Source organism: Enhydra lutris, unplaced genomic scaffold (assembly GCF_002288905.1).
Source record: "Enhydra lutris kenyoni isolate GAN:26980312 unplaced genomic scaffold, ASM228890v2 scaffoldscaffold4, whole genome shotgun sequence".
Taxonomy (NCBI): Eukaryota; Metazoa; Chordata; class Mammalia; order Carnivora; family Mustelidae; genus Enhydra; species Enhydra lutris.
In genome coordinates, this window is record NW_019154088.1 from 23590181 (window position 1) to 23610393 (window position 20213).

Below are 20213 nucleotides of genomic sequence, written 5' to 3' on the forward strand. Positions count from 1 at the left end.
TGCTCCCCCTTAGTGCTCAGTGCTTGGCCACAGTGGGGAAAAGTAAGGAATCCCCCACAGGGATGGGAATGGGACTCTGACAAGAGAGAGACAGACCTGAGAGATGCTAAACGGGAGGGTACTAAAAAATGCCCCCAAGTTGGGGGTGGAGGGTCATGTGCAGGATCTGGGCTGAGCTGGCTGGAGCAGAGACCAAAATGACTGAAATCAGTACCAGTGCGTGTTGTGGGGGATGTGCAGTGGGATCAGAAGACCCCAGTGTCCCAGGAGGAGACGGGAGCAGTATGCTGTGTGGTGTGTATGCAAGCTTACACACAGGCAGGCTCACAGATGGTGGAATTAAATGGTGTAGTGTTGTCTTAGGGGTACCATCAATAGAAACCTCAAAAGTAGAGTGGCCTGAAGGTAAACAGTAGTGTCTACAGCAGGAGATGATCAAATTAATTGCTTCCCATTGGTGTACTAACGCACACTACCTTGGCATTCAAGGCTACGTTCAGGGAACTCCTCCTCTGTGAAGGCCTTCCTGATGCCTTCCCCTGACTCATCTAAATTAAACCTCCCTCTCTCTGACCCATTGCTTCCTGAACCACTACATAATTTTGCACCCCTCACACTTCATCGCATCTGTGTTAGCCTATCATCTCTCTGTCTGTGGGTCTGTCTGTTCTCTGTAGAGGCACCTCTCACAGGGGCAGGAGCCACATCTCAATCCCCGTGCAGCCCCAGCCCTTGGCACCCAGGGGATGTCCAACAAATGGCTGCTAGCTTAATATGCGAGCAGCTTAGAGGATGGAGGGCAACAATGTTCCGGTGAACCCTCTCGTGGACTCATCCCAGGTCACCATGACCCCAAATGTCTTCACGCATGGCATGCAGTTCCCCCGGCAATCTTTCTCCTTCCCTGGTCTCACTAGGGCTCGACTAACATCTTGTTACCTCAAGATCTGTGTGTGACACGGCCCCTCCCACAAGGATGTGACCACAGAGGTTGGTGGGGGGGGGGTGAGTCATGGGCACTGAGAAGATGCCTCAGGAATCAGCCCTTCAGCACATCTCCCTCCTGGCAGCCCCTGCTTCAGGATGGGAGACAGTGTGCCCTTAAGCAATTGCGTCCATTCCTTTGCGTGTCCCTGTTGAAAAGCATCTAGGGAACAGGACCTCCTTCTCAAAGCTGTGAGATTTAGCGTGGTATGGGATGGTTTTGAAGGAGCACGTGAAGATCTCCATCCTGTTGTATTTGGGTTGGTGTGAATGAGTGTATGTGTGTGTGACAAGTATAGCCCCGTGTTCCTTGATGTGTTACTGCGAGTATCCCCAACAGGCGTGATGTGGAGAGTGCTGTGCGACCGGGTGTGTTTCCGTATGTGTACCCATAGGGCTGTAATTGGCGTGGTGTCACCGAGAGTTTATGTGCTGCCGCCTGTGTGTGTCAGGATACGTGTGAGCCCATGACTCGTGGGTGCCTGTGTCTCCATCATCTCCTGGCATGAATGTGTGTGTGTGCACGCCCTGCCACAGCGTGTGCAGGGGTGTGGGTGTGGTGTGATGGGGAAGATGTGTGTCACTGTGTCTGTGGGGGTCCTGCCTCTGAGCCACCCCCAAACCGCCCTCCTCCCCCGGTTCTGTGGTTCCCTCCCAGGCAATGGCCCTGCCCCTCCCCTCTTCTCCCTCCCAACCGGTCTATGCGGGGGGAGCTGGTGCTGCGGCCCCCCCCATCCCTCCCCATCTTGGCCCCATAAATAGCAGCAGAGCCGGAGCCGGAGCCGGCGCCAGCGGCTGGAGCAGCAAAGGAGTCAGGGCCAGGGCCAGAGAGCCGGAGAGAGGAGCCCCCGACTAGAGCCCAGGTGAGCCTACCCTTCCTCCCTAGCTCAGCCCCAGCCTGGCCCAGCCTGGCCCAGTCTCCATAACAACGTCTTCCCCAGCCCCCAGAGAGGTCTCCAGTCCTGCCCGATCCCCTCACCACCACATGCCCCTGCCCAACGCAGGGACCCTGCGAGAATTGGGAGACTTGTGGCTGGAAGGCAGAGCTCCCCCCCCCCCCCCCCCCAGCCCCCCCCCCCCTTTCCCAAAAAGGTCCCCATTTGGGGCGGGGGGGGGGCAGGTGGAACCCAGCCAGAGAAGGGTCCCAGTTCTGAAGGAGGTACAGGAACTGGCACACCCTTCTGGATACAGACACACAGCTAAAGGACAGACACACAGGGTGGGGGCATTCAGACACACCAACGCGCACTCGCTTGGGGGAAGCACGACACAGGAGCAGACAGCCTCACCCTGCGATGTGGACAGACACAGATAGATGAACTGACCGGCCGTGAACTCGGGCCAGCGTACCCCTGCCTGCTGCTGCCCGAGTCTTGGTACCACTGCTGGGGGAGGGTGGCATGCGTGCATCCCACGGGCAGCATGGAGGGGGCTGTGGCTCCCCAAAAATCCTGTCGCTAAGAGACAGTGCCAGTGCTGCCAAGAAGTGTGAGAACAGGGGAGGTGGGGAGGGAAGCGAGAGTTGTCATAGTGGGAGCCCCTGCCAGGAACCTGGAGGAGCGTTCAGCAGGGGCAGGGCTCTGCCTCTAAGCGCTCAAGCCCACCACCCCTCCCTTGCCATAAGCCACCCAGAAGGTAAGTGGGGGGAGGCGGAGAGGGACAGCCCCGCCGGGCATCTTACGACCTGCCCCCTCCTGCCCACTGCAGACTCCGTTCCTGAGGCCCACCCCCTTCAGGCTTGCAGGGGCTCCTCCACCCATTTCCCCACCCCCTTGCCCCAGTTCAGCTCCCTCGTGCCAAGACTGAGTGCAGTGCTGGCTCCAACATCGGTCAGGAAATAGCAGAAGGTGCTGAGGTAGCAGAAAGCATGGATCAATAGATGGCCCAGGAGCCAAGACTGCCAGGAACCCCACACACGCCCCAGCCCTCTCCAGCCCCATCCATACATAGTAGGCCAGCAGGGGTGACAGAGACACAAGGCAGGAGGTTCAAGTCCTCCACCCTCCCTGTTCACAGCTCCAGGGAAGCCAAGCTGAGAGCAGGGGCTGGGGGGTGAGTAGGGGGAGAAAGCAGGAGATCCGTGAGATCCTAGGGCATCGGGAAGCAGGTGGGAGTGGGGCCCAGGTTCCCAGAAGACAGACCCCTCCCCTAGCAGATGTTCCTTTCCAGTGTCCAGGCCATCTGCTCTGTCCCCACAGTGACATGTCGGACCCCGAGATGGGATGGGTGCCTGAGCCCCCAGCCATGACACTGGGGGCCTCGCGGGTGGAGCTGCGGGTGTCCTGCCATGGCCTCTTGGACAGAGACACACTCACCAAGCCCCACCCCTGCGTGCTGCTCAAGCTCTACTCTGATGAGCAGTGGGTGGAGGTGAGAACGGGCTCGGGTCTTGTCTTAACTAACCTCCTGGCCTGGGAAGGGGGGTGCTGGGAAGGGGCAAGGATAGCCTCACAGGGGAGTGTGAGGACTCTGAGGGGCCTCTTCTCAAGGCTGTGGGGGTAAGCCGGGAGACAGGCATGCCGTCATGACAAACACAAACCATTTTATAGCTTCCAAAGTCCGCACAGTCCCAGAGGGTCCTGAGAGGGGCCGAGAGGAAGCGGCACAGCTCCCAGAGACGCTATGGGAGCCCCAAAGGACTGATGGTTCAGTCAGGGGGCTGGCAGCACCCTGAGCTCAGGGTTGAACCTAGCAAGGGAAGAGCTAGTCCCTGGGGATACGGGAGACCAAGGAAAGCTGGCATGAGCAGGGTGGTCACGGGCAGGGAGAAGCCGTCTGGGTTCCCAGAGGGCCCTCACCCCTCCCGCCGCAGGTGGAGCGCACAGAGGTGCTACGCTCCTGCTCCAGCCCCGTCTTCTCCCGGGTGCTGGCCCTTGAGTACTTTTTTGAGGAGAAGCAGCCGCTGCAGTTCCATGTGTTTGACGCGGAGGACGGAGCCACCGGCCCAAGCAACGACACCTTCCTTGGCTCTACCGAATGCACCTTGGGCCAGGTTTGCATCCCTATCCACCCCATCCCCATCAGCTTCCACCTCTGAAAGCCAAAATAACAGAGAATCAGCTCCGGAGCGAGATCATTTTGGGCTTGGACCCCATCTCCACCATTCCCTGGCTATACAGCCTTGGGCAAGATACTTAACCTCTTAGTGCCCTCCTCTAAACAGTGCCTACTCTTCATGTTGCTGTGGAAACTGGGGCACCTAGGTGGCTCAGTTGTTAAGTGTCTGCCTTTGGCTCATTTTGCTGTGGAAATTAAGTTCCACCCTAGCCCAAGCCCAGCCCCTGGGAGCACTCTAAGGACACGTGTGACCCCGTCCCTTGTTCCCTGGCCAAGGTAGGTGGGAGGTGTCACAGCTGGGGCTCCCTCCACTTCCATCTCCAGATCGTGTCACAAACCAAGGTCACTAAGCCATTGCTGCTGAAGAATGGGAAGACTGCGGGCAAGTCCACCATCACGGTAGGCAAGGTCACCTGTACTCCCCCTTGGGTGGGGCATTCAATGCCCCTGCATGGACATCCATGGTGACATTATGTCCAGGACTGGCCCCCACCTAAGGGAAAGGGCATAAGGTGGCCCTTTGGGTGGTAGAGGGAAATCCTGCCACTTGTCTCCCCCTTGCAGATTGTGGCCGAGGAGGTATCCGGCACGAATGACTATGTGCAGCTCACCTTCAGAGCCCACAAGCTAGACAACAAGGTTGGAGCCCCAGAGTCTGGGCCCCCATCTTCCTTGTTAGAGAGCCCAGCCCTCTTCCCCCATAGTCAAGACAAATCAAGGCTGCTCCCCCTTCTCGGTGTTAGCCGCCTCCCCCTACAGACCTCACCACACTTACCGGTCCTTTCTTCTGCATCCCCAGGATCTGTTTAGCAAGTCTGACCCTTTCATGGAGATCTATAAAACCGATGGGGACCAGAGTGACCAGCTCGTCTGGAGGACTGAGGTTGGTGACTGGGGCTGTGGGGAGGGGAAAGGAAGAGTGGAGTAGGGGGATGTGGCTAGGAGGTGACCAGCTCTCTGGTGCCTCTCCAAGGTGGTGAAGAACAACCTGAATCCCAGCTGGGAGCCATTCCGCCTGTCCCTGCACTCCCTGTGCAGCTGCGATGCCCACCGGCCTCTCAAGGTGAAGTCCCTGCCAAGCAAGGGCAGCCTATGGGAGCAGCCAACCTCTGTCTGAGACATTGCCCCTAAGTGTACCAAGACCCTCTCTCTCCCCCATGTGATAAGTCCTTCCCACTGTGGGGTAAAGACCCAGTCACAGCTCAACGTTCCCACTTTGCGTACCTTTTATCAAGGCCAAAGTCCCTGTCAGATGGAGCCAAAGAATAAAGTTCAGCAGGTAGCCTCTTTGGGCAGGTTGAAGATGTCTGTCTGGGCCCAGGGACTGTTAGCCTCCGCCTCCCTCAATCCCTCGCCCTGCCCCCCAGCAACCACCGCAAAACAACCCTGACCCTTTCCACTACCCTCCTCGCCTTTTCAGTTCCTGGTGTATGACTATGACTCGAGCGGGAAGCATGACTTCATCGGCGAGTTCACCAGCACTTTCCAGGAGATGCAGGAAGGAACAGCAAACCCTGGGCAGGAGGTGCCACAGAGATCCCTGGGAGAATTCTGAGAGGGTTGAAGAGCCCAGTATATGGGATGGGGGAAATGATGGAAAGTAACTGGGCTCAGTCTAAGGAGGGAGCCCTTGGGGTCTTGGTCTGGGAGGCTCTGCTGGAAGGGAGACAAGGGGTCACCTGCTGGAACTGTGACTCTGGGCTTGTGGGGTGTGTGGGGTCTAGATGCAGTGGGACTGTATTAACCCCAAGTACCGGGACAAGAAGAAGAACTACAAGAGCTCGGGGACTGTAGTTCTGGCGCAGTGCACGGTAAATCCCAATGCCCCCCTCACGTCGGACCCTCAGATTCAACCCTGCCCTTGTTTCAAAGACTGGTTTCTCTTCTTCTGAGAACGGAGAAGTCTTGCCCTATCCCACCAGGAACTTCAACTTCAAAAACCTCCCCTCCCCTTCCCCCCCACTTAAACCCCACCCATTTCCCTCCTCAAACAACCATCCTGCTACTTTACCTCTTCCCCTCCTGCTAGGTGGAGAAGGTGCACACCTTCCTGGATTATATCATGGGCGGCTGCCAGATCAGCTTCACGGTAAAGGCCCGGGAAATATGAGGGTCACAGGCAAGAGGTAGGGGCTAAACACATAATGACCAGAGGAGCCCCAAATCCCCCTGCCCCTCCCAGGGCCTCTCATGAGCCTCAGCATTGTCATTTTGTACCCCTTACCCCACTCCATGATGAGGCTACCTGTGGGCTTGACTGGATTTAATTAATTTTTTTTAATCACAGACAGAGATCACAAGTAGGCAGAGAGGCAAGCAGAGAGAGAGGGGGAAGCAGGCCCCCCACTGAGCAGAGAGCCCAATGTGGGGCTCGATCCCAGGACCCTGGGATCATGACCTGAGCCAAAGGCAGAGGCTTTAACCCACTGAGCCACCCAGGCGCCCCATTGACTGGATTTAATTTAGTCCTCCCTATAGACCCTAGCTCTGAGCCAACCCTCAGTGAGCTCTCATGGATGCAGTGTGACCCTGTCCCTACGTCCACTAGGTGGCCATCGACTTCACCGCCTCCAATGGGGACCCAAGGAGCAGCCAGTCCCTACACTGCCTCAGTCCCCGCCAGCCCAACCACTACCTGCAGGCCCTGCGCGCAGTGGGAGGCATCTGCCAGGACTACGACAGGTTCGAGGGGGGTAGGCTAGGGAGGAGGGAGCGGGTAGGGAGGCCTTGCCGGATGGGCCCCACAACCTTCTCTTCTCCCCAGTGATAAGCGGTTTCCAGCATTTGGCTTTGGCGCTCGAATCCCCCCCAACTTTGAGGTAGGCTGGGATTGAGAGGAAGGGAAGATTTGGTGGGAGAGTAGGCAGAAAACCATCTTCTAGCTGCTCTGGCCTTATTCTCACAGGTGTCCCATGACTTTGCTATCAACTTTGACCCGGAAAACCCTGAATGTGAAGGTAAGAGGGCAGATTTTCGCCAGCCCTACCCCACCCCCATACGTCTTGCGCAGCTTGTACAACCCCATGCAGGGGCACAGGCTCCATCCTCATGGGCCCAGCCCCCCCAGCCCATCTCACCACTCAGCTCTTGTCTATCTGGGACTCCAGGCCCCTGGCCCAGCATCAGACCAGCCAACTCTCCTGCTTAGTAAGGAACTTAGGGGGCCAGGCAGTCCTGAGACAAGCAAGGACCTTCTTGCTTAAAGGGTGTCCAAAAGGGCTCCCTGTTAATTTCTGCTGGCCTCACCCCCTCGCCTACAGAGATCTCCGGGGTCATCGCCTCCTACCGCCGGTGCCTACCCCAGATTCAACTCTACGGCCCCACCAACGTGGCCCCTATCATTAACCGCGTGGCCGGGCCAGCTCAGCGCGAGCAGAGCACCGGCCAAGCCACGGTGAGGAGGCGAAGCAGGCAACCAGGCTCTGCCCCACTGGGTGTCCTCCGGTGGAGCCGGGGCCAGGGCCTGGACTTGGGGTGGGTGCCAGCGCCCTTGCACACAGAGCCTACCCTTCCTCCCCTCCGCCTGCCCTCTGCCCTCAGAAATACTCCGTACTGCTGGTGCTCACGGACGGCGTGGTGAGCGACATGGCCGAGACCCGCGCAGCCATCGTGCGCGCCTCCCGCCTGCCCATGTCCATCATCATCGTAGGGGTGGGCAATGCCGACTTCTCCGACATGCGGCTACTGGATGGCGACGACGGTCCCTTGCGCTGCCCCCGAGGGGTGCCCGCGGCCCGCGACATCGTCCAGTTCGTGCCCTTTCGGGACTTCAAGGATGTGAGTGCCCGGCGCCCCCTCCCGGTCGTAGGACTCCTCAGCTCCTCAAGCCCTCAAATCAGACCCTTCTCTCCCACACCGGATTGATGGCCAGCGAAGGACGCTGGAGCCCAGCGGGCAGCCCCCAGGGCCCGTCCTCTTGCCTGACCCCGCCCCCACCCTTGGGGCCTGCTAAACCCATCCCCGCCCCATCCCCAGGCCGCACCTTCTGCGCTTGCCAAGTGCGTCCTGGCTGAGGTGCCCAGGCAGGTGGTGGAGTACTACGCCAGCCAGGGCATCAGCCCCGGGGCTCCCAGGCCCTGCACACCGGCCCCGACCCCCAGCCCTAGCCCGTGACTGCCTCCCACCGGACCAACGCTCCCTCAGCCTCTCAGTGAGTCCCGGGGGCCCAAAGCAGTGGCGGGGGGTGCAAGGTGGGGCTTGGTGGAGCACATCCGGGCTCCATGTGGTGGTGTAGGGGACAGTGCTTATGACTATCCCGCCCTGTCCCAGGTGCCTGTCCTGACCCTTGTGACTCAAGTGACCAGTGCCTCTCCCTCTTGGACCAGCTGTGACCCCTAGGTCCTGGAAGTGCGTGGTGAGCCCTGCTCTTTCTCTCCAGGCCCCATACCCCTCAGCCTTGTGATTTTCTTCAGTGATCCTGACTTTCTGATCATTAATAAAGGGAACCTCTCCTAGCACCTCAGTCTCTATCTATCATGACCCAGATGCCCATGAATGGTCCATAATGCCCACCCATCCACACACACCATTAAGAAATGAGGACCAGCACCTTTCAGATCTGAGCCAGAGCTCCCACAAAGCCTGGGATCTCAGCGGTTTCACCCTAGCTGTGTGCCAGTGGGATCCGAGGAGCCCCTCTACCCTCTCCTCCCAACCCCAGGGGGCCCAGCACCATGGAAGTTAATTACCAGAGATGGGGGGTGGTAATGAGGGGCTGTCAAGGGGGCAGGTTGATCCCCTCTTACAGCTGTCTCTAGAGAAGCCCAGCTGAATCCCCCAGGAGCTTCACTCCAGCCCCCACACAGCTGTGGGGCGGGCCAAGCAGGGGTGTTGAGGGGACAGAGGGAGGGCAGCAGGTCTGTGAGTGGATTATGAACACAGAGGGGGCATCTGAGGTCTGTGTAGCCTGGTTTTCCTGGGTGTGTAAATGTGCGTGTGTGTTCATGCATTATCCCTACCTCTCCACGAGTGTGGCCTTCGTGTTTCAGAAAGCCTTAATAACATTAACAACAGCAGTGAACATTATTGTTTGGCATGTGTGAAACTTTGTGCAACATGCTTTAAGTGCATTCATGCTCACTCGGTAGTTAGCATCGCTTTCCCCACTTTTTCTTCAAATCAAGGGAGGTTTCATTTAAATCCACCCATCAGCAAAGAACTGGTGAGCCTGGAATTGAGCCCAGACCCATCTGACTGAAGTGCCTACACTCTTAATTACGGGTGTGCAACTTCTGTGTGAGCCTCATCTTGAGCCCCAGGTGTATGGATATGTGGGCTGATTGTGCATATGGGGGTGGGTGCCTGCGGATGGCTTCTCTGCCTGTGTGTGTGCTGTGCAAGGCCTCAGCCAGTTAAGGAAGGTGTGCAAGAGCAAAACTGGGTCTGGACTGATACTCCAGAGAGGGTGAGAACACAGGTGATATCCGGAGCGAGGGAAGAAACAACAAATCCTGGAGGGACCCTCTCTGCCCCAGCCTCTCCCTTCAATGATATGTGTGGAAGGAAACGAAGGAGGAGAGGACAAAGGTGTTGTGAGCCACTCAGGAGAGAGGAGCCAGAGCCAGAGAGGGTGGCCAGTGGCCAGTGTTGGAAAAGGAGAGAGAAAGAGAAAGAAAAAGAAATCCTGGGGGAGATGGGGGAGATACTGCAGGCTCCTGAGTGGAAGAGGGACGAGCTGGGCTGGAGGAGGGGGAGGAGGGAACAAGAACTGTGATGAGAAAAGACAGCTGGGAGGGGGTGGATAGAGGGGGCAGAAAGGAAGAGAGACATATGGGAGCCTCTTCCCCACCCTCAACTGCTTCTTCCTATTTATTATGTCCCTTAGGGGACCTATGACAGTGGCTGGTGAGGTAGCTGCTCCCAGTTCAATGCCTCTGCTCTGCCCAGAGCGCTCCCCCCACCACCCCCCACTCTCTCTGTAAGCAGATGAACCAGAGGGCTGGGTAACCATGGCAACTATGGGACCTCAGGATAGCCATAGGCAGGCCTGGCCCAGTCACTGATGCTCCTGGGCTTCTGTGCAGTGCTGGTAGGAGGAGGAGGCTCCATCTGGCCCAATCCGCACCCTTCTACCCCATTTTCATTGGGCCTCCAGAACTGAGACTCAACACACACACACACACACACACACACACACACACACACACACACACGAGGAGCAAGGCTAAAGAATGAACACTTCTTAAATGGTAAGAACATTTAGCCAATAGTATAAAGTTCTGCCTGAACTTCAAGTTTAATTCACAAAAATCTCATTCTTTCAGCATCTTGTCATACTGAGTAAAATCTCACCTCAGCCCTCAGCAAGGCAGGAGGTAGCAAGGGTACCCTACACAGGTCTGGAGGCCAAGGCAGCCTGGAGGGAGCAACAGAGGACCGGTGTGTGGGCTCCTCCACTGACCAGGCTGCAATCAGGAAGCAGGAGCAGGACAGGAAGTCCCTTTGGTGAGGTTGTCCTGGGGGCTTCTTGGGGAGACTCTTGGGGCCCCACACCAAGGAGATGCCAAAACTGTAAAGGTGTCAGAAGTCATCCAGCCCAGGATTGGGGGAGGTAACAAAAACCAGGGAAGCAAGTGGTTTTCTCAAGGTGACAGAGGTATCCCATGGCAGAGCTGGGACTGACACCCAGGTCCCCAGATTCCTGCCCAGAGGTCTCTCCCAGCCCACACCAACCACTCCCAGAGCTCCTCAGGCGGTTGCTGCTCTGGGCCCTGGAGGCCACCGGGCTGGGTAGGAAGAAAGCTTCTTGGATAGAGTTCTTAGTCTTGTCTTGCTGTTGGTAACTGAAATCTTGAAAATGCAGTCATCCTAAAATGGGCAGTTTACAAGCCTCGGAATGAAAACATGGCTTCATTGCTAATTACCACCTTAATGCACTACAGGTTGAAAACCTTGAATTAAAATCTAAACTGAGGGGGAGTCACACCACTCCCTCGCCTCCCATTCACTGTCACCCAGCTATCAACCACGCCTCCCCACCCTCCCCCTCACAACAGTGCCCTGCACTGGCTCCTCGAGATCGCAGCGTCCTGGTCACGTGGGGGTGGAACGGGAGGTGGAGGGTGCTCTGGGCTGCCTGCGTGGTTAGACTTCTCTCCCAGAAAATGACCAGCATCTAACCTCGGAGCATGCCCTGAGGGGCCAGGAAGTTCGGGGATATTTATGTATAGTCACACCACCGAGTGTCTGGCGCCAGAAGGCGCTCAGTAACCATCTAGTGAACGGTACAGTGGCCTCCTGGGTGGTGCCCCCCACCCTCCTACAACACCACTCCGAGGCCCCTAGCCGCTCAGAGGAAGAAGTGGGCGTGGTCCCCGGCCCCAGGGCCGATCGAGGTCAGCCGGTCACAGCGAGCCTTATAGAGGTCACGCTCCCTGGCCAGGCGGGCCACCTCGGCCCGCAGCGCGTCCAGCTGGGCGGCCAGGCGGGCGCGCTCGGCCTCTAGCCCGCGCCGCTGCTGCAGCCGCTTGGAGCGACAGGCCTGCGCGTAACCGCGGTTCTTCAGCGTGCGGCGCCTCTGCTTCAGCCGCAGGGCCTCGTCGCGCCCGCAGCCCCGCAGCTGCCGGTTGAGCTCCCGCACAGACATCGACACCAGCGCCGCGTCGGAAAACCGCTCCACCAGCTGCAGAGGGAGAGGGCGGGGAGCGGGTCAGCGCGGGGCCCCGCCCAGCTCCAACCTAGTGTTGCCCGTGGGACTGCCCCGCCCCCGGGAAGCTCCGCCTTCGGCCCCCGCCTTACCGGATGCTCGCCCGCGCACCATATCCACCCCGCAGTCCAGACCCCGCCCCAGGTCCCGACAAACCCCTCCTCCCTGGGGAACGCGTGCCTCTTTGTGTCTGCCCCGCGCCGCAGGCCCCGCCTCCCACGATCCGGCGAGCCAGTCGCCCGTCTGGAGCCTGCGCCATTCCTGCGCGGTGCTTAGCGTTAGGTTCCAGACACTTTTAGTGTCCAGTGGACACGCGCCCAGGCAGACCCCGCCTGCCAATGCACCTCTCTCCCCTGTCCTGAAGGCCGCAACCCTGTGACCCTCAAAGGATTTGGATTACATCCTAATGCCCTCAACACCCCCATCTGTGTCTATAATTAATAGGATGAGTCCCAATCCTTCCTGAAAAGATTGGGGGCTGGGGAAGCACGATGTTTGAAAAGGCCAACCTCATTCCTGTTCCCACAGTCTGAACTCCATTCCACACACAATTCTTTCCCTGGTTTCCACAGATGGGAGTATATTTACCTCCCCGTAAAGAACTGCTCCCCGTTAATTCTCAGCTCTCCCCTTTTGGTACTCTTCTAACCTTCTGCCTCTTCCTCCTGGTTGGGACTACTCATTTCTCTCCATTTGGAAAAAGGGGAGGGGGCAGAAGGTAGTTTTCTCTACCTGATTTTCTTTCAAGGGCTCTTCCGTTCTCCTGCCTTCTGTCTCTTCCCCAATCCATAACTCTGTCCAGGAATTCTCCTTCTCCTCTTGAGCTGTCCTCCCTCACCCTGCCACCCCTCAGACCAACACACTGATCACTCACCTGGGCATGTTGGGCCCCTGTCTCCTCCGGGCTCCCTGGGTAGTAGCTGTGGGGCCCCTCCATAGGGACTGGACCTTGACCCTGCAGCAGCTCCAGGGCCTCCTCAGGACTCAGCCCCAGTGCCTCCCCAGCTCCCAGCTGCTGCTGCAACGTGGCCAGCCAGTACAGCTCCTCCAGGCCTGGCCTCGGGCCCTCCGTAGGCCCCACCATGCCTGGCTCACTGAAGGTGGGTGAAGGAGGCACTGAGCTGTAGGGTGTGGAGCCCAGTGAGGCTGTTGAGGGGCCAGATCGCCCCTCAGAGGGTTCCCGCTTTACCTCAAACTTCATCAAGTCAAAGTCATTGACATATTCCATAGCCAGGGGGCTGGGAGGCAGTGCCATCCTGGGGCTGGATTGGGAGGGGTGCACCTGCAAAAACAGAGGAGAGTTGGAGCCTGCCTACCAGCCTCCTTCACTGGAATGTGCTTCTCCCAAGGCCCAAGTGCCCTGGAGAGCCAGAGTTCTGGAAAATCCTGGGTGATGGTGCAACGCTGTTCCTTAAAGAGTCACCTCTGGGGGACGCCTGGGTGGCTCAGTTGGTTAAGCAGCTGCCTTCGGCTCAGGTCATGATCCCAGCGTCCTGGGATCGAGTCCCACATCGGGCTCCTTGCTCGTCAGGGAGCCTGCTTCTCCCTCTGCCTCTGCCTGCCATTCTGTCTGCCTGTGCTCGCTCTCTCTCCCTCTCTCTCTGACAAATAAATAAATAAAATCTTTAAAAAAAAAAAAAAAAAAAAGAGTCACCTCTGGGCTGGAACAACTTTTCAGGTGGCAGGGGGTACTGACTGGGGGCAGGCAGCTTAGAGGCATGACTGAGGAAGAGGACAGACAGCACGGCCCCTCGCCCCACTGGTGCTTCCGCAAGCTATGAAGAACAAGAGGAACATGGCAGTGCTCCCACTCTAGTGCTGGGGCACACTGAGAGGCTCTGTCATTTCAAGAGACATCATTCTATTTCCAAGCAATCAAAAAATTTTGCTTAATTAACTGTGACAGAGTATGTGTCTATTTTTGGACAACGGGAAGGCGCGTATGCTGTGAATTTTAATGTACAGAGATAATGCATTGTTATACCTCTCAAAACACCCTAGGTCGATGCCTTGCACACAGAAGGGCCTCAGTGCACATCTGTTCTATGGGTTAATCAATCAATTAATCCCTTTTATAGGAGCATGAGATGTTCCAAAGAGAAAAGAAAGGTCCTAGAATTGGTTCTAGAAAGATCAGGACTGGGTGGTGACCGTCTTTCCCCAAGCCAATATCTCCAAAGGGAACCAACCAAAATTGGTTTCCTCCTTCTATTCAGAGCCTGCTATGTTGTGCAGACTTGGACAGATCACCTCCCCCATTCTGACCCCCATTTCCTGTTTCGTTCAATAAAGGCAGTTAGACTTTCCCATTTCCCAGAGTGTTCTGGGAAACCCTAAGTCTGAAAAATACCCAAGAAGAAGTTGATGCTCAGATAATTTTGAGAAATGCTGCCTCCCATCCCCATGTTCTGCAGATTCACAAGCATAGCAACATATTAATCTGAGGAATCCTTCAGTAAACCATCTGTTCAACCTCAACCCAGAGTGTCCCAAACTTAAGTCAGCAAGGAGCTCTCTTCCCTGTTATCAACAACAGAGTGTGTACTCACCTGAGGAACATCAGGCTAGGTGACCTCAGAGATCCCTCCCAGCCTGGAATTCCCAAGCTAGAGCCCAGCTCCCAGTTCCAACAGCCCCACTGCCAGCCCCCAAAGGGACAAGGCAGGGAGTGCTAATCCCCGGGGCTTGGTATTTGGCTCCATCTTGACACCCCAAGCCTAGATAGCCCCCTTTTTAATGACAACTCAGACGCTCAGGCTCTGCCCAGAGAGGTGGAAGGAAGGACGAGCGCTTCTCTCTTCCTGTCCCAAGGAATGATGTTTGCCTTCTCTCTCGAGCCCCTCACCCTTGAGAGGACAGGGGCAGTAGAAACAAAGACACAGATTGAAGGAATGATCCCTGGCAGGGAGGAGACGGTGAAACACTGTCCAGAGAAATAATGAATGAAGAGATAAGTGAGGAGGGTTAGTTATCACCCTGCTATGATAGCAGTGAGGGACACGAAGCCAGTCAGGGTGGGAGTGGGGCAGGGGACAGAAGTGTGAGGATTCTTGAAGGTAGACAATAGAGAGCAGACAGCAGGGGACGGAAGAGGAGGTTGTAGGTGAGAGGCCTGGCATGAAGGTAGGCCCTGAATATACTCACTTGGGGGATGGTAGAAATGATGTGAGTGTCAGTGTCAGGCAGGCACAGCTTTCCCAGAGACTGGAGACCCCATTGAGTGGGGTCTGGTGCCCCCGTGCTCAGAACAAGGCGCTGTGGGCACCAAGTCCATGGGGATGCTCTTAAAGGGCCAGCGCTTTGAGGTCATCTGGGGTCCTCAGGCCTCCAGCCAATGAGGTAAGGGGATCATTTGCATATCTCATTGGCCTGGGGTGTTGGGGGGAATGAGAAGAGGGGAGAGGACAAGTAAGCCTGTTCTCAAGGAAGGAAGGGGGCATCTTCCCCAACAAAGCTCTTTCCTGATGACTGGTCTCGCAGACGCTCAGTTCCCCGGTACTGAGAGTGCTTTGGCCTGGCCAGCCACCCCCCTGTGAACACCACTCTCAACCCTCAGCGACTGAGAGCCTGGGACTGGAAAAGAGGCCCAGGGAAGCTCCCGGTGCCCTCACCCTCCAACGCTCTACAGCACCTTGGCAGTGTTTGTGGGAGTCCAGGCAGTCCTGAACGCACTCTCACCTAGCCAGCTGGGTCTATTTCCTGTGTTCAGGAATCCTCACACTTCTGTCCCCTGCCTCACTCCCACTGTGAGGCCCCAAGTCCCTCACAGTTATCATATCGGAAAGACAGGCAACGGTCCTCTCAGTGAACGTCCAGGACTTGGCCACCCAATCCTCAGCCTCTCCCACTCTTGATGACCCAGTCCGGGACAAGCAGCCCAGCTCAGGAGAAGGAGCAGCAGAAGGGAGAGTGGGGATCTCTGTTCCTTCCTTCCGGGCCACCTCGGGACACGGGAATCTAATCACCATCAATCCATCCGAGACACTTCTGCAACTGCCCTCACATGCCCTCTGCTTCCTCTCCCCTTTTCCCTGCGTGTATCTCTGTCCCTGTCTCTTCCTCTCTCACCATCCTGGTTCCCAGATGGCTGGGGGGTGACCTACATTTTCAGCCTAATCCCCTAACACCTCTTAGAGCTCTCATCCCTGAGTAGAAGTTGGAACAGGGATACTAGGAATTAGCTAAGGAGATGTTTAAACCTGTCTGAAGCTGTTTAAAACAAGGTGTGGGCTAGAATAGAACCCTGGAGTTAAGGGCTATTCCCTACCTGCTGAGGATACCCAAATGTTCCCATAGGGTTAACAGGCCCCCTGTCCCAAGTCAGAGAGAGACCTGGGTGTCCATCAGCCCCGAGGATCATCAGTTATAAAAATTAACCTAGTCCCAGCTTGTGGATTCAGATGAGAACAGTAGTTTTTAAAGTGTGGTTCCCCCAACCAGCAGCAGCATCTGGGAACTTGCTAAAAATGCATATTCTCTGAGCTCACCTCAAACCCACTGAATCAGAAACTCTGGACATGGGACCCCCCGAAATCTGTGTTTTAATAAGCCCTTGGGGGACTTTGATGAACAATGAAGTTTGAGAACCACTGGTCTACAGAATACCTACATTTAACGCAGCTTTCCCTGTGTGTGTGTGTGTGTGTGTGTGTGTGTGTGTGTGTGTGTGTGTGTTTGCGTGCACACCTGTGGTCTCTCTTACCATGCTCAGTACACACACAAAAAAAGACCTAGATCAGATGACATCACTCTCTTCCCACATTGGTCCTGCATTTCAAGGAGCAGAGAACCTTAGAGACCATTGTCAGGATTTAAGTAGTAAGGTTTCTCAGTGTAATTGCCTGGATCTACCTCTTTTTGCAGAACCAAGGCCTGGGAACAAGGCCACAGATGGGAATGGGGATCATGGAGACAGGGAATTGAACACACATCCACAGAATGTGGCTATGAGGCACATAGCCAGGAAAAAGAGCCCAGAACTTCCTGAGTTGAAGAAAGAGTAGGAAGTGTTGAATGTAGCCCCTTTCTCCATGCCTGGCCTGGCCAGACACTTGCCCCCGAGCAGCTGTCAGATCTGTGCTGATCTTCTTGTTTACTGGAGGGCTCAAGGTGGGGGAGGGTGGTTACTAAGCTGCTAACGGGCTAAAAGAGTCAGACTAAACAAGCTCAGGCAAACTGAGCGGCTCAGGGCTCAGACCAGGTGCCACTGACTAGGGAAAGGAGTCCATTTGGGCAGTGAGGGCTGGGCCAGAGGAAAGGAGCAAGGGCACAGAGAGGAGAGGCCTTGGTGACCAGTGGGGCCCCAGGAGGTGGTTAATGGGTCCTCTCGGTGGGGGTGTACCCAGAGCCTGGGAGATGCACACTGAGAGTGACTGACTCCAGGACTTCTGGGGACAGGGAAACAGGAGGGAAAACATGATGCCAGGCAGACTGCAGAAATGATGAAACAGAGGAAGGGAGGCAGGAAGGCTTAGCAGAGGGGGCAGTAGGTCTCGACCTGGGATGGAGGACAGAACAAGCTGGGGGTTCTCCAGGGATTTCTATTAGAGGAGTTGGAGGGATGCAGGACCATGGAAGAGGCAGGCAAAGGGCTGTGGCAAACTAAAAGAGAAAGTCTTCTGGAGAGGACCAAAAAGGGAGTAAGGGGTAACAAGAGGGGGTGCTAGGAGCAAGGGACCAGAAAAGCAATGGCAGTAGAAGGAAGGGGCAGAGGAAAGTTAAGACTGGGGACCAAGAGCTAGAAAGAAATAGAGAGGAACAGGCAGATAGGTGGTCAGGCCACAGAGGAGGCACAGCGGCCAAAGGACAAAAAAAGAGAAAGATATAAACAGAGGCATGTTGGACAATTGGGGAAAGAAGGCCAGGCAGGTGAAGGGCTGGAAGAATTGGGGCACAAGATGAAGAGGGAGGAAAGGAGACACAGTCAGTAATCTGGGGTGCCATCACTACCTCCTCAGTCCTGCCCTCCAATTTTTGGAGCCCATTAGACCCTGTAAGCCCTGTAAGTTCTGGCTTTTGGTATCTAGATCTTTAGTAATGGATCCAAATCTTCAAACCTCTTCCAAATCTACCTACTATATTCATTTGACAAGTGTTTATTAAGCACCAGGCACCGTGCTAAGCATTAGGGACACCCCGGTAAATCAGACTAACACCAGCCCTCCCTTCATGGAGCGTACACACTGATGAAATACGGAAACATCAACTTACTGCCCATAGGCCCAGGCAAGAGTGGCCCCTGCCCTGGGCCTGTGCTTTTGGAAGGCTTCATTCTGGCTGTGTCCCACCTCACGGGGTGAAGAATTCAGGCTTCCTCCACCCACACCCAATCCCCTTCTGGACCACACTCCATACCCAGCAATTCCCTGTTTGAAGTTCCCCAAGCCCACTTCTAGGGCCCATACAGACCTCTCACCTGGGTTGGCCTTTGCAGGAGTGGACCACACTACTAGTACATTCACCCCTAGACACACAGGCTGGCCAATGGTGACTATTTGCAGGAGGTCTTAGACAGAATTGGGATGTGTAGACAGAGAGATCAAACATGTGTGCCCATGAGGGCCCTCACAGCACAAGATGGTGTCAGGAGTGGGAAAAGAAGCAGGCTCAAAGGCCCGTGGCCCAACGCTTCCTCTTCCCCTACCACCACATTCTACCATAGAATCCTGAGGACTCAAATAAAGTCCAAATCTGAATTCAAATTTGAACAACATCCTGGACCATTATGTATATATTCATGAAGGCAAAAGAATAGAACATATCTTATTTAACAGTTTCTTAGCATAAGTTCTACATTTTATTTCTTTTAAGATTTTATTATTTATTTGACAGCAAGAGACACGACGAGAGAGGGAACACAAATGGGGGGAGTGGGAGAGGGAGAAGCAGGCTTCTCGCTGAGCAGGGAGCTTGTGGGACTCGATCCCAGGACCCCGGGGATCATGACCCGAGCCTAAGGCAGACACTTAACGACTGAGCCGCCTAGGTGACCCAAGTTCTACATTTTAAATGTTTAAGACCCAAGGGGGCAGCTAGCCGGCTTAGTCAGTTAAGCAACCAACTTCTTGGTTTTGGCTCAGGCCATGATCTCACTTTCGCTTTTGTGGTACGGAGCCCACGTCAGGCTCTGCACTCAGTGTGGAGTCTGCCTCAGGTTCTCTCTCCCTCTCTCTTCTGTTCACTCTCTCTCTCAAATAAATAAATAAAATCTTTAAAAAAAAATTTAAACACAAGGTTTGTGAGCCTGTATTTGCATTCTTTATTTCTTTCTTTATTTTTATATATTATTTATTTTTATACATTTTTATTTATTTATTTAAGTAATGTCTGCACCTCACAGGGGGCTCAAACTCACGACCCAAGCAAGAGTCGCCCGCTCTTCCAACAGAGCCATCGAGGTGCCCCTATTTGTACTCTTGCCTCACATATGTTAGGGAGAAGCCTACATGAAAAGAAACCATTATAAGTGAGGTGAGTCCTGTGAAGGAGAAGGGCAGGCACTAGGAGATTTTCTCTCATGAAGACATAATCTAATTGGTGGGGGGATGGCATCACAGGGACAACTTGTTTAATGAAGTCACATTAAACTGAGACTGGTCAGGTGAGCAAGAAGTGACTGTGTCTGGGGGTGTGGAGAAAGGGGGATCCCAAGCTGTCAGAACAATATACACAAGGGCTCTGGGCAGGAAAGAGACACGTGTACAAAATGAACAAGTAAAAAGACCAACATAGGGGCGCCTGAATGGCTCAGCGGGTTAAAGCCTCTGCCTTCGGCTCGGGTCATGATCCCAGGGTCCTGGGATCGAGTCCCGCATCGGGCTCTCTGCTCAGCAGGGAGCCTGCTTCCCCTTCTCTGTCTGCCTGTCTCTCTGACTACTTGTGATCTCTGTCTGTCAAATAAATAAATAAAATCTTTAAAAAAAAAAAAAAGACCAACATAGCCAGAGAGTAGAAACCAAGGACATGTGAAGAATGGTAGTAGTTGAGGGTAGAGATATCAGCAGGGGCCAGATCCAGCAGGGCCTTGTAGTCCAAGTTTAGGATTTGGGCTTTATTCTAAGAGCAGGAAGAAGCTACTCAAGAACTTTTGGCAGGACTGTGATGCGATCGGACTGTGTTTGTAAAGATCACTTTGGATATAGTGTGGAGGAGGGCAAAATGGAATCAGAGTCAGATTGGGGTCTAATGCAGTATCCAAGTGGAGTTTAGCGGATATCTGAAGCTGGAAACAAACTCTGAGATGGAAGCTTGTATATAGGTGGTCCCCTGAGGGGGCAGAGTAAGGTGCCTTCTAAAAGCAGAGAGAGGAGCACCTGGGTGGCTCAGTGGGTTGAGCAACTGCCTTCTGCTCAGGTCATGGTCTCAGGAACCTGGGATTGAGCCCCGCATCGGGCTTTCTGCTCGGCGGTGGGGGGGCTTACTTCCTCCTCTCTCTCTCTGCCTATTTCTGATCTCTGTCAAATAAACAAATAAACTCTCAAAAAAAAAAAAAAAAGAAAGAAAGAAAGAAAAGAAAGAAAGAAAAGAA

The 20213-nt window shown here is 55.2% G+C and overlaps 2 protein-coding genes across 4 annotated transcripts; one reads left to right on the forward strand and one right to left on the reverse strand.

The window, feature by feature from the left end:
• The first annotated feature begins 1738 nt into the window (after positions 1 to 1738).
• LOC111161040 (copine 6) lies at positions 1739 to 8154 on the forward strand. 2 transcript variants are annotated; one of them, XM_022524504.1, is made up of 16 exons: positions 1739 to 1847; positions 3161 to 3354; positions 3797 to 3976; positions 4366 to 4440; positions 4606 to 4680; positions 4841 to 4924; positions 5015 to 5104; positions 5462 to 5566; positions 5766 to 5852; positions 6071 to 6130; positions 6590 to 6723; positions 6806 to 6860; positions 6947 to 6998; positions 7302 to 7435; positions 7582 to 7818; positions 8017 to 8154. In XM_022524504.1, the coding sequence occupies exons 2-16, from the start codon at positions 3187 to 3189 to the stop codon at positions 8152 to 8154; spliced, it is 1674 nt and encodes a 557-aa protein (XP_022380212.1). In that variant the 5' UTR covers positions 1739 to 1847; positions 3161 to 3186. The 2 variants fall into 2 exon arrangements, with proteins under 2 accessions (XP_022380212.1, XP_022380203.1); XM_022524495.1 differs by having other exon boundaries at positions 1778 to 1847; positions 3183 to 3354.
• A 3175-nt stretch (positions 8155 to 11329) lies between these two features.
• Positions 11330 to 13056, reverse strand: LOC111161053 (neural retina leucine zipper). Of its 2 annotated transcripts, none has more exons than XM_022524514.1 (2): positions 12561 to 13056; positions 11330 to 11662 (listed from the first exon to the last, which is right to left on the reverse strand). In XM_022524514.1, exons 1-2 carry the CDS (start codon positions 12939 to 12941, stop codon positions 11330 to 11332), a joined length of 714 nt encoding a protein of 237 aa, XP_022380222.1. In that variant the 5' UTR covers positions 12942 to 13056. The 2 variants fall into 2 exon arrangements, with proteins under 2 accessions (XP_022380222.1, XP_022380230.1); XM_022524522.1 differs by having other exon boundaries at positions 12876 to 12941.
• Positions 13057 to 20213: the final 7157 nt, after the last annotated feature.

What these genes read in the sequence shown, in the direction of transcription:
- LOC111161040 (XM_022524504.1), top strand. Translation starts at nt 3,187, where the DNA reads ATGTCGGACCCCGAGATGGGATGGGTGCCTGAGCCCCCAGCCATGACA. An exon ending in GCTGCCAGATCAGCTTCACG is followed by an intron (nt 6,131 to 6,589) that starts GTAAAGGCCCGG and finishes TACGTCCACTAG; the next exon opens with GTGGCCATCGACTTCACCGC. An exon ending in CCTTTCGGGACTTCAAGGAT is followed by an intron (nt 7,819 to 8,016) that starts GTGAGTGCCCGG and finishes CCCCATCCCCAG; the next exon opens with GCCGCACCTTCTGCGCTTGC.
- LOC111161053 (XM_022524514.1), bottom strand. Translation starts at nt 12,941, where the DNA reads ATGGCACTGCCTCCCAGCCCCCTGGCTATGGAATATGTCAATGACTTT. An exon ending in CAGGGGCCCAACATGCCCAG is followed by an intron (nt 11,663 to 12,560) that starts GTGAGTGATCAG and finishes CTCCCTCTGCAG; the next exon opens with CTGGTGGAGCGGTTTTCCGA.